The following is a 16,645-nucleotide window of genomic DNA, read 5'->3' on the forward strand; positions in this document are numbered from 1 at the left end:
GGCTAAAGCATCAATAGGATATTTATCGTAAAGCATCGAAGCAAAACGCGGGCAGTGCAGTTCCGTTTTGCTGTGGCTGGTGGTGGCGATGCCTTTAACATTTCGTATGAGTTCTGTTATAATTTTAAACTTTTTTAATCAACTCTTTCTCTCACACTGCGAAAAATTATACGATTCCTTTGGGGTACTTTTCAAAAGCTGCCTTTTTCACATCTGTATCTTTTCTTATTTTCTTTAGATTTTGTTTGTTCTTTTATTGTTCCACGAAGCGACACAGGCTGAATGTTATCTCGCGTTAACCGTCAATCGTATAAATAAAAATCATAAATAAATCAAACCCCACCATATGTTTACGCCTTGTTTTGTCTTGTTTCCATACCTAACGCATTTCCCTCCAGTGGAGGATGTTACTCCGTTTGTACCCACATTCCATGCCTATTTAAAATCTACAGTTAGATGTGTTAAGGCTAGCTGAATTTAATGTTTCCGTCACTTGCTTGCTATTGCATCCGGTAATCGAGTATCCTTGTTGGTTAATCGGATCAGTGAATGGTTTCGAACGTAGCGATAGTATGGGCCACGACGACCGGTCCGCAGCAGAAACACCCACACCTACAGGTACGATCGTACAGAAGTTCTTCAACACGCAGTTCTGCAGTACCAAGTCGAAATGTAAATGCATTCTTTGAATTAGAATTCATTTGTTTAATGTGTTTGTCTATCTGCAAAAATTACATTGACGCTGCACCTAAGAAAGACATGCCTAAAATTTCGTATTCGGCGAACAAGGCCAGATTAATGCTAAAAAAGCTATCTATAAGTTCAAACATTTCTTGACATACGCAACGCTTCTTAAAAAGATATTTCAAATTACCTCAACCACAGGCTATCGATGTCTGAAGCGAGAGAATTGGAACTCACCATTGCGTCTAAGCTTGATTTTACCCCTGACCGTCTGTTTCACAGTTTGATAAATAAACCTCATCGGCGGTCGTCCATCCTGCAAGCGAACAACGTTCGTCCATTGGATGTATTGCAAACATTAGAAGACAATTTTACGACTACGGCGAACGACGCTTCCAGCGCACTAGGAGCCACTTCAAATAATAATAATAATAATAATAATAATAATAATAGTTATAATATATAAATGTGCCCCTGTATGCGTTCGAGCGGCACTTGTTAATTCGTTAAACAAAGGAAAAACAATAACACAAACACATTCTAAATTGCTGGAACATAGCACGAATTTGGTATATCTACCGATCCCTCGGCAACAAGGGTGGTTCGATGATGTAACGCTGAAAACTGGCCTGCCGTCATTCGTTTGCCGTTTCTAAATTTTGTTCGTGTTCCGATTCCTTCCCTTAAAACAGACGAGCACGTCGCTTGATGTCGTTGCGTTTCCACTGGGGCAAGCGGTAGAACTCTGACCGACTAAACTGGAGGATGGCTTCAAACTCTACATCCGATAGATGACGCTGCGGTTGGAGAAGAAAGCATACATTTAGTTTATTCATCATCTGCCCCCTCCCGTCCATCGGTTCTGTACCTCCAGGTTACATCGATCGACGTCCGACGGAAGCCGGTAGTTGGTGATTAGCAGTAGATGGTAGGGATAGATTTTGGCCGGTTCGTGCACCAGCATCGAATGGGCCATGTTGGGCAAGCTGCGACGTGTCGGCTGCTGTGGATAATGGTAGGAAAGAGCACCGGAATACGTGCTGGAGGCTGGGATCTCCGCGCCCAACGCACGGCGATCGCCTTCGGTTATGGAATCGCCGGAAACTAAAATCAAGCACAATGCGAAACGTTTGTCAAAGATTCGTCCCAACAGGATTTTTTTTAATCTATGCTTACTGTCGCTTTTGCCGCAGCTGAACTCCGTACTGTGGGTCTTATCTCCGAGTCCGCTGAACGAAAAATCCTGAAAAGATGGTGATGTTCAAAACGAGCGTCAGCAAAAGGTTTTGAAGGGAAATTATAATTATAAAAAAATAAAACACTAAACTCCAAACCGTTACCGTACGGAAACCAGAACAAAACTGTACATGCTTTTAGCATATAAAACACACATGCATAAGACAGATAGATAATAAAAGTAGAGCGGCTTTCAACATACACTAGTATTTACTGATAAAAGCCACGGTACGTGTTAGTGCGTCTAATGTCTTCAATCGTCTAACAAATCCAGAGCGTAGTGTTGAAAAACAGTAGTGATGGTAAACATTTTACAAAGAGAGAAAAAAAAGAAAAAATAAGAGAAAAAAGAAAACAGAAAGAAGAAAAAAAGCCAAAACACAGTTGGTTAGCGAGCGTGTTCAAACTATCCGCCTCCACGAAGCAAAATGGGTTCCTTTCACCCAGCTAATTCCTAAATTAGTACGCGGAGACGGAAAAGATGCACGGTTAAAGACAAAAACTTGGCCCCAGAAAAGCAGATTTTTTTTTGTTTAACTCGTTTGATACTAGGTATCTCGTTTGATGCAACAACAAAAATTGGAATCTATTTGGAGCCCACGGTAGGCCCCTGGGGATGGCAGGTATCGGCATGCACTCGATAGTGGTAGAAAATGAGAGAGCCAAAACATAAATCTCCAACAAAGAACAAATGCCTTTGAACGGTAAGAAATAGTTAAAATGTAAACTTGTTTAGACATTTGATGTAAACCATTGTGAAAACAAAAAACAATATACCAATGGACAGTCTGTTTTAGTTTATTTATAAGATGCAGGAAAGTAGAAATGTATGTTAAAAAATTTCAACAAATTTGCGGTAAAAAATAATTTTCAAAATTAACCACTTCAGACCAATTTCAAAGAAAAATCAAGAACCAGATAGGTAAGAGATAAGAGTATGAATAAAACATAATAGTGAAACGTTGTGCAGCAAACAAACGGAACAAAGAATAGAAAATGAAACATCACATGTAAATGTAGCTACAGTAAAAGCCAGCTTACAGGAACACCGTGAGGAGAACCGGACGTAGCGGAACTGAAGGTATGCGAACGTGGGGCCAAGCCGTAACCCGGTTTAGGTACTTGTCGTAAGGAACTCACCACTGTTAAGATGTATGGTAAAAGGTTAGGTTGATGCAGGTGTAGTGTAGGTTTTTATGATTTTAGTAGACAGTTTTCGTTTCATGTGTTTCGTTCACGTGAAGATGCGATGTTGTGGTGTAGTATTGGTGTTGTTTCAGTATAAAGGAGTAATAGTGGTTGTTGTTGTTGTTGATGTTGTAGTTGTAGAGTTGTAGTCACAGGATAAGCAGTTAGTAGTAAGTTGTTGTTAGTAGAAGCAGTAGAATAGTTCAGATGGAAGTTAGACGGTTGTACAGATGGAAGAAACAGCGTTTAGCAACAGATATGATTGAGGATGCCCATCGTCGAGCGTCGGGTTCGCCACAGGGGAGATGCAGCACCGTCACCGGAGCACCGAAGGATTAATAGACATTGCACATGGTTCGTTCATCGTTCGTCCGCGTAACGAAACCAGAGTCGCGAAATGCAAGCGATGGATGGTGATGATGGTTGATCATTATTTCGTTTTGCGATGTAAGAGATAAAGAAAGAAGAGAAAGATATTGAAAAGAGAGAGAAACAGATCAGCACACGTTGTGGTTAGTGACAGGAAACGGACAAATGGGACCATTGCGTTCGTAATGCATCTCATCATTGCTAGCCAACTTGGATCACAACACACAGGAACACTTGTAATTGGCAGGGCAAACCGGCAATGCTGTTGGAAAGTATTTTAAGATGAAGGAACCAAAACTCCAGACAACAGAAAATGGGTAGAAGAAACACAAAACAACACAACACAAACAAGAGATGGAAACAAATCACCCAACACACGATAAGCAAGGACAAACAAGATACCAACACCCGTAAAGTTAAATTAGGAGCGATACGTAAAGAATACAGAAGAAAACAATTCAAACAACAGAGATAGAAAGTGGATCCGTAAACGTTGAAAGATGACCGGAGCAATTAGTGGTTAGTGTGTTTCGTGCTTTCGTAGTCCATTAGATTGGTTGAAAGAAAAAAAATCTCGCCGAACCACCAAAAAAACCTATCATCCATCGTCATTCGGAGAGGAGACACTTACGGAGCTGTAACCGTTTCTTAGCGACGGTGGCAGTGTGGACGTTTTGAATCCATATCCCGGCTTCGGAGGTGACCTGTACGAATGGATGGCTAATGAACGTGTAGGGTGTGTTGTTTTTTTGTTTTTGGGCCAGACCAGGGGCGGGGAGTGAGAGTAGAGGCGAGAAAAAGACGGGTGTGTGTCCGGGGAAGATGAAACGCGGGTGGTTCGAAAGAGGGTGAGAAGTGAGAGAGGATAAGAAAGAAAAAAAAACATATTTTTTGTTTAAATCAAAACTATAAGGAACGCAACACAAAATCAAAAGTCATTATAGATAAAAGAAAGATAATAAACACACACACTCACACACAAACATATTTTTAAAAAACAAACGCACATTCGCAAAGGAACAAGATAACTCAAACTCTTTTTTGCGAAAAATAAAGATAGTGGAACATATTGATACAGCACAAGAGAAGAAAAGATAAGGGACAACATCACACTTCCTATATATTCCAACAACCCCCTCCACGACTGTGCTGCATAATATTATTATGTAATTATCATCATATGTTCAAAATCAGCTGCATTCCAAGCTACTCACGGACCACCTTTTACATCATACTTTTTCCAAGTAATTCATATCTCTGTTTTCAATCCGTAAGTAGCTTAGGATATTGTTATCGGTGACACGCACACACATATTACTGAAAACTCCATTCACGTTCGAATATGCCTTTTTCCACCCAGTCCTTACCATTGTAGCTCGTAGCGTTGCCGATGGCGCGACCGACTGAGCCACGGTAGCTGGTCGAGCGGTCAAACTCGTCCTCGTAGAACGGCTTCTGGTGATCAAGGTTGCGTGAAGGCGACGCCCCGACCGGTGACTCGTAGCGCATCCGGTGCACCGGCTCTTTCGAAGCCGACGGTGTACGCGAAGCGTTACGCGGGTCCAGGTTCTCCTGCTTCCAATGCTCGTATCGCTTTTTTTCCTGCAGGTCCTTCAGAATAACCGTGCCCATGCCGGATGACTTCAGTTTGCGAAGCTCTTCTTCCTCCTTCATGTGGCGTCTGTAAATGGGAGAAGGTGAAACGAATGTTACCAAAAAGCTTCGTTTGAGGGGCGTTTTCACACAACTTATGTCACGACGGTGTGTCCACTTACTTATCTGTAACATTCTCCTTATTGTTAGCATGATCCACCTCGTCATCGGACTCAGGTACACCCTTGTACGAATCGGAGTAGCGGCGGCGGCGCTCCGGGTCCGTGTACGGGTAAGGCGGGGCCGGGAAGTCATCCCGTTCGATCTTTGGTTTCTCGCCCGGCGGTGGCTTCTTCGCGGCCGGATAGTGGCTCAGCTCAATCGGTTCCTCGTTGTTCATACCCGGGCTCTTTGGGCGCGGCGTTTCCGACCGGATACTGTCGACCAGCACCTTCATTGCGCTCCGGCTGCGTGAGTGTGAGCGCGAACCGGAAGCCGACCGCGTACCGACACTGCTCGCCCCGCCGTGCCCCATCGATGCGTACTGCACCGGGCGGTGGAAGTGCGGTGACACCGGGGCTCGATCGTACGGTTCGATCGGGCGGCGCAGATATCCTGGCTCCTCCGTAAGGTAGCTGTAGGTGTAGATACGGGCGATATCCTCGTAGCCCTGATTTTTATATTCCCTCAAGATTAAGCCCGGGCTCGTAGTACGATGGTACTGGAAGGAAAAAGAGGTTGGCAATTAGTAGGGATTTTTTTTGTTTGTGCATCGTTTACAACTTTTTACTGCCGCTGCAACAATTACAAGCGCTGCGTAGCAGCATTGCATAGCGGAGCATTAGCGCCGGTCAGCTGCCGGCTGCCATTAGCTGGGTTAATGCTACATTTTACTTCAGGCGTTAGATACGGAGAGGAAGGAAAAACTAAATTGACCTAATACTTAACGACTTAATCAGTAAATAATGGGAGGACCTGATGGTCCACGATGGTTGCACATCGGTCGGCAACCTACAACTAACCTTTCTATGCGTGTAGGGACTATAAACTGAGCCATTAACACTCGGAGTTTGCGAACGATACGTAAACTGAAAAGAATAAAACAAAAAGAAGAAACAGGAAAGAAAGAAAGAAGACACAAAAGAAAGAAGAGGAAAATACAGGAAAAGCAGAAAAGGTGCAAGAGATAATAAAAAAAACACATGAAAAAAATTAAACATAAAACACACATTAAGAAAACATAATCACTACATAGCGAGCTGCTAGCTGGCGATCACGTCTGCTTTTTAATATTTGATCAATATTGGTTTAATATTTAAATTTTGAAACGAATCTCCTGGAGCCGAGTAAAACGATTTCAACATTCACTTAATGTCAAATACCTTCTAGACTTTGAAACACGAAATACGTTGCCATGGTGATTATAGTGCACGAGTGCTGGATTTAGGATCAGAAGGCGTTTGATAATAAGCATTAAGTGAAAGCTGCTATTATTTAACTTGGGCTAAGGCTCAATCCATAAACGTGTGCAAATGAAAAGTGCTGTATAATAAGCTGAACACAGAATGATAGAAAAATACAGAACAGCTAGAGCTCAACAGTAACGAAGGGGCACGTTTCGGAGAGAGCTTCTATGTATTGCGCAAAAAAACGGTTAAACAAGCTACAAGCTACGCTGCTGGCAGACTTCCGCAGGCATTAGGTTCGATATCTGTGCGGACGATTTTGATAGCAGCCGCAGCCAGCTGACTATTGCAATGATGATCTGCTCTCACATGTACCTGTATTTCACTCATAGCACTGGTGCTGGTGCGATCAAACTCCGTCTCCGTGTTGAAGCCATTAGTATCGACACCATTCAAGATGCCGGCTTCCGACGATGGGCCCGGGCCGCATCGCGGATGCCATATAGCGCCACCCTGCAGGTACATCTCCTCGCCGTCGCCGAAAGGATCACCGCACTTGGTGCACCTGGCGCATGTCGGATGGAAGTGATGGTTGTCGCCGGCCTGCAGCACTTTGCCGCTGATGTAGCGATTGCAGTGCGCACACTTGACGCCGAACGACTTCTGGAAGTCTTTCTCGCAGTACGGCACACCGTCCTTGCCCATATATTCCCCGTTCAGCGTCGTTCCACACGCGTTGCATCTACGAGGAAAAGGAAGGTAAGTAATCGATTAGTGCATCAACGATAACGGGTCGATTCGGTCTAAGCAAACTTACTTGAAGCACCAAATGTGCCACTGACGATCGAGTGCGATCAATGCTTGGCCCTCCTTCAGCTGTTGCTGGCAGCCGGCACACTCGTTCGGATCCGGCTGACGGTTGACACCGTTCTGCAGCAACTGTTGCTGCTTCTTGACCGTCTCCTGGTGATGCTGGAGGGTGGCGGCCTTCGTCGGGCTCGACGTGATCTCCTTGATCGTGCGCTGTTCCTGCTTTTGTTCGATCGCGCGACTCTTGGGCGACACCGTAGCCGACCCGGCACCTCCCCCTCGGGTAGCCGCTCCGGCATTACCGGCGCCTACTCCACCAACCGGGGAACCCACACCTCCTCCACCTCCACCGACACCACTGCCCGGTGGAGATTTCACGCAGCCTTCGCACAGCACTTCCTTTCCGGTGTTGGTTACCTTTCGGAAAATCGTTTTATCCCAAATGGAGGATAAAATGTGGTACGAACACATTAACAAAATAACGACACGTTAAGTATCACACACACGCAAACGAAAGGTATTTTTTTTTAAGTTTCTAACTTTCCGAAAAAGAAGCAAAGTGTGAGACCGAGATTCTATACGGCACGGGATGGCGAATGCCGGACATCCATTTAATTATAGTTCTTAAATATTCAATTTTGACGTATTCTACTCATATGAAAACCACGCTAACACTATTCCGTTCAAGATTCCACAATATTGATTGAATTTATCCCAACTTCTGTTATGTTCTATTTTGCAATATGCAATCCGGTTCCAGAACCGGTTTGACCAAAATGAAACTGTCCCGTAAGGATGCAAATTCGCTGCTTTTCGCCAAGAATTGACCGATTTACATATTCAAGCGATCGAGCCACTGTAATGAATTAACCAATAGCCTATTTAATTCCCAACCACACGTCGTTGCAAAAAGTCAACTTGCGACCTAATCTCTAGGACCGTTAGGCTTTCTAAAATTAGTCTTCTTTGAAGGCTAGTAAAAATCTAATATTGAATATTTTCGGAACTTTATGGATGCCTGTCTATTCGTTCCCCCTTAGCCTTTAGTTGAGCCTAAGATCCTCATCCCGTGAGATGATGGACGGACACTAGGCACTAGGCAGCAGCTTCCGCTTACCTTGCTGCCCGATTTGAACGGCTGCTTGCACTTGCTGCAGGTGAAACACTTCTGATGGTATGTGTTCCCCATCGTCGACACGACTTCCCCCTCAACGTACTGACCGCACGCGGCACACTTCGTGCCGTACAGCTTCTGGTAGTCGAATGTGCAGTAGTACGAGCCATCCTTCGAGAAGAAACCGCCGGTGGCGAGCGACTTGTGGCACTTGGTGCACTGGAAGCAGGTCTTGTGGAAGTAGCGATCCGAGACGCGCAGTACCTCGCCCGAGCACTTCTTCTGACACTTGCTGCACTGGATTTTACTTTTTCCTGCGGAAAGGGGAAACGTTGGAAACAATTAGTACTGGTCTTAAAAATAATTTGATTTTTAGTTATAGGATTTTGTTTTTCAATTTACAGACTTTTTGTAATAACTATACCTGTAATTCCATGAATCGAATTCTTATCAACCTTCAACAGCAAATTGAAATGTACGAAAAAAAGGGAAATAGATTTCCTTATCGTGCATCGTTGTCTGGTTTGTCTGATAACGGATAGTTTCTTCACCGTGCTTTCAATTGGTTCGTCTAATCGGCAAAAGGAATAAGAAACTCACGCTTTTGTAAATACTACCACAAAGTTTATGCAATTGAAGCCGAACGGAAACGATCGACTTCGAAATAGAATGTATACAAAATAAAAAAAATAAAAACCCATATCATCAAACGAAACGTTCCGTCATGCACAACTCAACGAGTAGAGTTTCTTATCAGCAACGCTGGTAAGGTGTACAGTATAAGTTTAGCGAACATGGCCACGTATCTGAACTGCGACAGTAAAAATGAAATTGACCGATCAATGTACGCTATCGGATCAATTACATCTTTTCAAATTCAATATTTCGTTTAATTTGCAGAGCTATAGCATTTTTCTGTTGTGAAACTCAATTACCCAATCATATAATTCAGTACAAAAAATGGATAGGAATAAATGATGAGAATATTCAGATTAACCATAATCTTGACTTGGTTTGTTCCAGTCTCTGATTGTCTCGCTCGTGAACTTCCATACATTCCGTTTGCTAATTAGTAAGCCATTAACCGTCAATAAATAACTCGACAATTAACTCGACCGCTCCGAGCATTCCTACCAAACGGTTACGACATGGAGAAATTGTTATCGCGCCCCATTCTAACCAGCGCCTAGGAGATGTCTACTATCACGCTTAACGTGACACGTTTGTGGTGGGTGACTAATTTTTGGCTATCCCCCCGCCCCATGTTTTTCGATAATCCACCACATATGAACCGCATAATCGTGCCGGTTCTGGCCACTGCAACCGACGATAGTAATCATCATAATCGATTACGCTCGAAGATGATTCGCGCCAGCGATGGCGAATGGTGGACAGCTCGTTAGCGAACAGAGGTTTGCTGATGTCATTTTTCCGACAACTAACTCTATCGTGTTCTTGTTTGCACCTAAACTGGCACTTCGTTTAAAAAGAGCAGGTTACGGGAAGGGACCATTTACGAGCTGCTTGTTAGGGCGCCTAGTCAACCGCACAAAAACGGAAAACCCAACATGGCTGACGTCTAGCAACGTTTAGCATGTTACAAAGAGGAAGAAAAACGCAATGACAATCATGACTCGCTAACCTTTGAAACTAAGTAGAGATATCTGCAAGTATGTGGTATCTGAAGAGGTCTCTAACTTTTGAAGAACACACATATTTGTCACAGGTTGGCTTCGTTTGGGTTGGTTGCTCCATATCACCTCCATGTTAAAATCAGCTGCTATCGGGCGACTCGAAGCACACTGATAACATTACCGCTCGAAATATCTCATCCATCAAATTGGGTATATCAGCAAAGGCCACCGCGGCCAAGTGGCAAGTGCTCCTCCCCGAGCGCACTACGGCACCAACTTGACAAGTGCCTTCAATACACCTGTAGGAAAGCTGAAGGTGGAAGAAGCAGGCTGTGTAGAAAGAGTGTACCACTATGTGGTGCTGACCACTCGACGAACACCCAGGTCCCAGGTTGATAAGAAAACAAGCATCCTCCTATCGCGGGCCTCCACCAGCACCACTTTGCGCCCGTTTGCCGAGAAGAAGTAGAGTGTTTTGCACCATTCGACGTCTACTCGTTAGTCGTTATCGCCTCAAGTTCATGTGTCATTCGGGTAAAGCTAGCCAGCGGCAACGAGACCTGGCGAAAACGTGGAGCGTGCTACATGTAACAGTTACAAGAAAAACATTGCCTTCTATGGAGGAGACTGAAGACACACAACCCGTGGCAATGGGTTGGAAATGGATTGGAAGAAACCTAGCGGCAAGCGCCGTCCACCATCGTCCACCTAGGGGCCACGGGTTTGCGAAGGAGTTCAATAGTGTTAATTGTCCTTCAAGGTAAGTTGGTGCTAATAGCTGCTGTATGCTGTGGGAGGTGCCATACTTTGGTGATAGCATGTACCTTACTTTAGCAATGGTGTAAAAAATTGGAAATACCTATATTTCGATGTTGTTTCGGTCATTAGGTTAATTATTTTACTTACAAAGAGAATCATAGATAACAATCATCATTTATGAATTAATACTAGACAAAGTCACATGTTTGGATTGTTCTACAGAAGAACTGCATTTGACCAATAAAATGACTGCATTTGACCAATTTGTTTGTGCTGAATCGCAACAAACATTCTAGCTGAGGGGACAATTTTCAAACCCAACTCAACTGCCAGCGGCAACGAGCTACACAACTTGTACCAATTTATGTCAAGTCTCCATCAGGCAGCAAATTTCCACCAACATCGCTCCCGCTCCCCTCCCCCGTAACAGTTGGGTTTGGTTTTAATCTATTTTTGGCCACCGTTCGTAACCTCGACAAGATGGACGGCGGAAACCGGACGTGAAGCATAACAAAAATGGAGAAAAAACAGTCCCAAAGACAGGAACTCCAAACATGACAGCTGGCATCGGACTGAAATGGTGTATATGAGACCCTGGTGATTGCGACACATCGATCGGCCAAGCGGAGTGAAACACAGAATCTCGGGTTAAGCTAATGGAGCGGGAGGAACAAAAATGAACTTACCCATTGGGATATTTGTAAATGTGTGAAAAGGTTTTCCGTTTTCGGGCATTTTAGATCGTAAGACCATACAAATCGAATGCCGTAGCTGAATGGATTCGGAAAGGTAAAACGATGTAGTGACTTGTTTTATTCAGAACTAATCCATAAAACTATTTTTAAAGACTTGTACTTGTTTCGATGTCTCCGAAAATCGAATTAATTGTGCACTTTGACCAGAGCTTAGATACATGATACCCTTAACCTTCGGAATTCGCACACCCAACCTTTTGCCAATCGATCGCTTAGAAACACCTCTTGCCAAAACCTCAGTCACCTCTAACGGCGCGGCTGCGAGAGGCGCCTTTAGTCGTCGAGAGTGTCGTTTCCGTACATTGGACTGTTTGGCAAACGTCGCGGACTTTCGATGGGTTTATGCTTTCCGGTCGATACATCAATGAACAATGAAGCGATACGATTGTCCTCCTATCGGACTAGACTTTGCACGAAAGCGAAGAGGAGAACGTACGACCGAGTGCCAGAAAGAACTCGAGCGAATAGAAGACTACTTTTTTTGCAGGCAGTTTTAATCCTTTTTAGAATTTCCTATATTTTCCCTTAGGGTTAATTCCGTAAATACGAATTTTCATCGTCAACTTTACAGCTAATTACGAAAAATCTGCTAGATGTAGTTAAATGAAAATGCCTATCGTCCTGGAGGCACGTCAGACGACACCCACAGCCAAACCGCAAACGCCTTAAACAGTTTTAACATTTGCCCTCGGCTACTCCGCAACCACAATCAGACAACTGCGTGGCGAAAGGTGGCGCCAGAGCAAGACACCCGCGGCACCCCCTAGAAAGATCACAAGAACATGCCGATGTGACTCGATCAACACATAAACACCACGCTCTAAATGGTAATGCAATATTCCTACACTACTCCCCCGGTGTGATTTCATTTTTGTGGTTTCGATGGTAAACATTTAAGCTCCAGGCATGGCAACTGATTTCCTGTATCTGTACTTGACATTACACATAAGAATGTAGCTGGATAGAAAGAGAAGTTAAACGATTCTCACTCGTCACATAAATCAGTGCGCCGGAGGTTTAGTTTTCTGGTGTATTATTTTTATTATCCGTAAATATAATGTTGCATCCCAATGCAAATTCAGTGTAGTCAACTTGAATAGTTTCGAGTGTAACATTGTATGCATTCAAATGTGCGTAATTGTGCCCTTGTAGGTTGGCATGTGCTGTATAATTGGAATCGGAGTGGTAGGGAAGGACATTGTCATCCTAGAATGTCCCGAGTGTTGATTGGAAGGTTGGGGCTGGTGGCTGGGATTGCCCGGATGTTCCGACCTGAGTCCGTAGGCAGCTGGACCAATATCCGTGGGGGCTCCTGGTGGACTGGCAGGACCCGTCATGCTACCAGCACCCGAACCTGTATGTTCACTGTGCGACGAAGGCATCGCTGCTACAATGCTGGTCTTATGTGCCTTCATGTCCTTGTGTCGCAGCTCGGGCATGCGCTGGTCCGTTGCGTTGGAAGTTCCGGTTTGGTTGATGCCAATGGGGACGGCAAATGGTGGAGAAACGGGCGAATATGCGGTGGGCACTACGCCGATGGGACCATCCTCTTCATCTTCTTCCATCGGCATATTGTAGCCAACTGGTGCACCCGGCAACTCGGGATTCTGATTACCGTAACTGCTGTATGCCATCATTCCTGGTTCCATCATGTCATCACCGAACGACTGTCCGCGAACGCACCCGACGTACAGAACAACCAGTGCCGCCAAAGACTGCAAAGCTGGAGTCAATCGGAAGGACATCCTCTGAGAAACGGTGTATGTGGGGTTAGGTTCACAAAACTAAGAAACAACCAGTACCAAGTGAACGTACAAGCAGAAGTTCTGCCACTAAATCTAAAAAGGAGTCCAGTGGTAGATTTATATATCCTCCTGTGGGTTGTCGTAGGTGAGGGGGATCACCTAATCAAATCATTAAGTCGTGACCATTAGTACCCATGGCCTCAATAGCGAACGTAATTTATCCATTTGACACAACAACAGTGGCATCTTTAAATGAAAATAGTTTTAAATTTTTTACATCACTATATTTAAGGGAACAAAAGATGGATTAATGGCTTTCCTAAACTCCTAAGAATTATGCCATTAGCGGACGATATGAGTCACACTGGAATAATATAGTTTTAATGAACGTAAATTATAATCATAACGAATCATCGGGGATATGACATAAATTTTCCAATTAATAGCAAATTATACTACAAACACTAGAGGCACACTTTAAAGTTTTATCACTGCAACCAAACAAAACCACAACGATCGAGTGTAACCTCATCACATCAGACAACAAACGGGAACCCGTACCGTGTGACTAGAATTAAAATAGTTACCGCCGGATCGTTGCTAGCAGAGGAGATTCGACGAGAAGTTGTAGAAAGATGAATGAAAAAAAAATGGCACATCACAATCTAACGGAAGGTTAACGAAAGGTGAGTGTAAAGTGGCGATCTATCTACGTTCCCTATGAAAGCAGTGTGACTGTAGTGGGTGACGCCATCCGCTGAAGTGGAATCGGCTGGTGAAGAGAACATCTACAACCGAGGATCACGAGGTGGTCGTTCCTAGAAATCTAGTCTAGAGTCCAGCCCTAGGGAGCAAAGGAGATTGAAGAAAATGGTAACAGAATTACCAACTTATTCCGCTTCTCCGTAGGCTTCACGTCGATCGAGATCGAATCGCAATTTGCCAATATTCCACGCATCCAGGAGAGGGGTGAACGGATGAACGGGCAGGACCACCCGGTGAAACGATTCTTGTAATGGCATCTGCAAAAGTAAGCTAAAATGAGAAGAATCTCCCACCGGCATAGGGGGTGTTGTAGGGTGGAAATCGTGATCTGTACCGAGACTCCTATCCGGGACGTTATTTTTTATTTTTTTGTGCTCTTTAAAGTCTACCCATCTGTTGAGCAAGGCACAGCAGAAAGAGTTTTCCAGCGAAGGTCGCATGGAGGATAGTCAGATAACGTTTCATAAAATTACCCCCATCGACCAGATGTTCCGTCATGTGCAACAACGCCTCTCGGAAGGGGAACTACATATTGGAAGTGGGACTCCGATAATGGACTGTACCCGTAGTCGGTTGGTGGTGTAAACTTTCATCATCTGGGAAGACCTGCAAGTGAGCGTAAGTTTTCGTAAGTCAGTAGCCACCTTACTCCAATTCCATCAAAGTCCCAGGCGTCGGAAACACTTTCTCCCGAGTTCCCGATTGGGGCGTCGTCCACGGGGAATGTGGCATGCACGCAGCGTAACATCATCGGGCAACACAAAAACAAAAACACACCAGAAGGTGCCCACACTCCGCCGGTTCGTTTATTTATTTGACCTTTAGGAGAGGTCTTCCAAACACTTAACCCCGCCGCCGTGACTGAAGCCGGCCGTGCCGATGGACGGATGGATGCCATATCTCACTCCACGGCAGTCGTGGGTACCAGAATCTCTGATATCTCTGGCAGCACTTTGGTCTGCCCCACTCACTCGTCTCCTCAGCCAGCTCCCTACCAGCGAGAGAACGATGATGGCCAAGACTCAAAAACAAGGGTGAAACCGCAAACAGCCTCAAAGCGTGATCTAATCGATCACGAGCGAGTTCGTTCGGGTACCGGGGGGGACTCCCTCGTGTTGCTGCTATGGCCGTGGCCGCCTCTGCAAAATGTAAATCATACCACCCATAACCTCTTTCTCGTCTCGAAACCAACCCTGCTGAGTTTGGACTTGTCTTCTTACTTCTTTACTTTAAGCTTCCCCCATCTGTTAGTCAAATGGCAGATGCCAAAATGGCACACCGGGGTTTGGTGCAACGGTGCGACGAACTGCACAAGCCGCGAGAGGCCACGTCAGTACGTAAGGAACGAAGCACACCCGCCAGACCGTGACCGTGGTCCAACAAAGTAATGGAAAACCCACGAAAAGCGGGGGCAGAGAAAATTAAAGAAATCCACCACACGTCCATAGGCCACATAACGCCCCTTCCCGATGGGCCCGAGGGAATGGGGAAGGGGACGGGTGAAGACATAAAACACAAGGAACACACTTGAGAATATATGTACCGAAAGAGCAAACACGAATTAGTTAGTTCTACATCGTCACAGACCCCCAGTTCTCGAGGTTCATCCTGGCACGTCCAATATGGCGGGGGGAGGAGGGAGGAGTTTACGAATTTCATTATCATATAATCAAGCAAAGGGGTACCAAAACCAAGCACTCTGGGCCGCGCCGGAAGGAACGATCAACGGCTTTCTGAAGATAGACCTGATGGCGGCGCGGACCACAATGTGGTTGGCGCAGTCAACTTACTGGGAACCACAGCAATTGGATTCTCTCTTTCCTTTTCGAAACTCCACACGGAATATGCTGATCCCTCCTCTAAACGGGGGTTAATACAAAACAATACAAACAATTTATTTATGGTCGGAACATGGAGTCCCCGTAACATTAGCCTTCCAAAGTGCGCAGTTGAGTTTCTCCTCTTTACTTATCAAAACATAAAGTCAATTTGAGAATGTTATCAAATTTAGATGATGATCAATTTTAGATGAAGTTATTGTAGTATTATTCATGTTGAATACTGTTTATTGAGTGGACTATAAAATGAAAATTTAATCTTAATCCTTTTAACTACTTTCATTAATTGTCAAGTATATTTTTGAAAATTACCGTTTGCATATTTTTCATACAATTTAGCATTTTCTGAATATACTTTCAGCAAAAAACCTTTAGTTTGAAGCAGTACGATTCGAAGTTTGGTTTGAAAGCGATTACATTATTCGTGATGGCATTTGCGGGTAACAGAACGATAAAAAAGTCCCTGTGCTTTTACTCCATCGTAAAATCACGCTTCACACGGTGGAAAAGGGAAGGAGGCAGGATGAACGTTCAGCAGGACGCCAAGAAGGAGGTACATGGCCGTACCTCCCTAGGCGGGATCGGCCAGCTCGAGGTATCGCCCGTACAGATGGATAAACCGATAAGCACCCGGTGTGACTGGACGACGGAGCAATCGGAGGGAGAGGGAAAGAGGTTTGCGGTGCCAGGGCGTATGTCGTGAAGAAATTTTCGTGCTTATCGGCCACTGGCTACACTTGTATAATCTT

At 44.6% G+C, this 16,645-nt stretch overlaps 1 protein-coding gene across 2 annotated transcripts in view; it reads right to left on the reverse strand.

The window, feature by feature from the left end:
• Positions 1-203: 203 nt before the first annotated feature.
• The window catches only part of LOC131267730 (actin-binding LIM protein 3), a 30,974-nt gene continuing 14,532 nt past the window's right edge, over positions 204-16,645 (reverse strand). The window contains exons 2-11 of one of the 2 annotated variants that reach the window (XM_058270673.1): positions 8,404-8,714; positions 7,294-7,703; positions 6,852-7,218; positions 6,093-6,158; positions 5,253-5,791; positions 4,845-5,158; positions 4,109-4,197; positions 1,861-1,927; positions 1,553-1,788; positions 204-1,481 (exon numbers count right to left, since the gene is read on the reverse strand). In XM_058270673.1, the coding sequence (XP_058126656.1) occupies positions 1,368-1,481; positions 1,553-1,788; positions 1,861-1,927; positions 4,109-4,197; positions 4,845-5,158; positions 5,253-5,791; positions 6,093-6,158; positions 6,852-7,218; positions 7,294-7,703; positions 8,404-8,714 (2,513 nt within the window). In that variant the 3' untranslated portion in view covers positions 204-1,367. Of the gene's footprint in view, positions 1,482-1,552; positions 1,789-1,860; positions 1,928-4,108; positions 4,198-4,844; positions 5,159-5,252; positions 5,792-6,092; positions 6,159-6,851; positions 7,219-7,293; positions 7,704-8,403; positions 8,715-16,645 lie in introns of those variants that run through there. The other variant, XM_058270674.1, reaches the window with a different exon arrangement.

The sequence above is a fragment of the Anopheles coustani genome, chromosome 2 (assembly GCF_943734705.1).
Source record: "Anopheles coustani chromosome 2, idAnoCousDA_361_x.2, whole genome shotgun sequence".
In the NCBI taxonomy this organism is placed as follows: Eukaryota; Metazoa; Arthropoda; class Insecta; order Diptera; family Culicidae; genus Anopheles; species Anopheles coustani.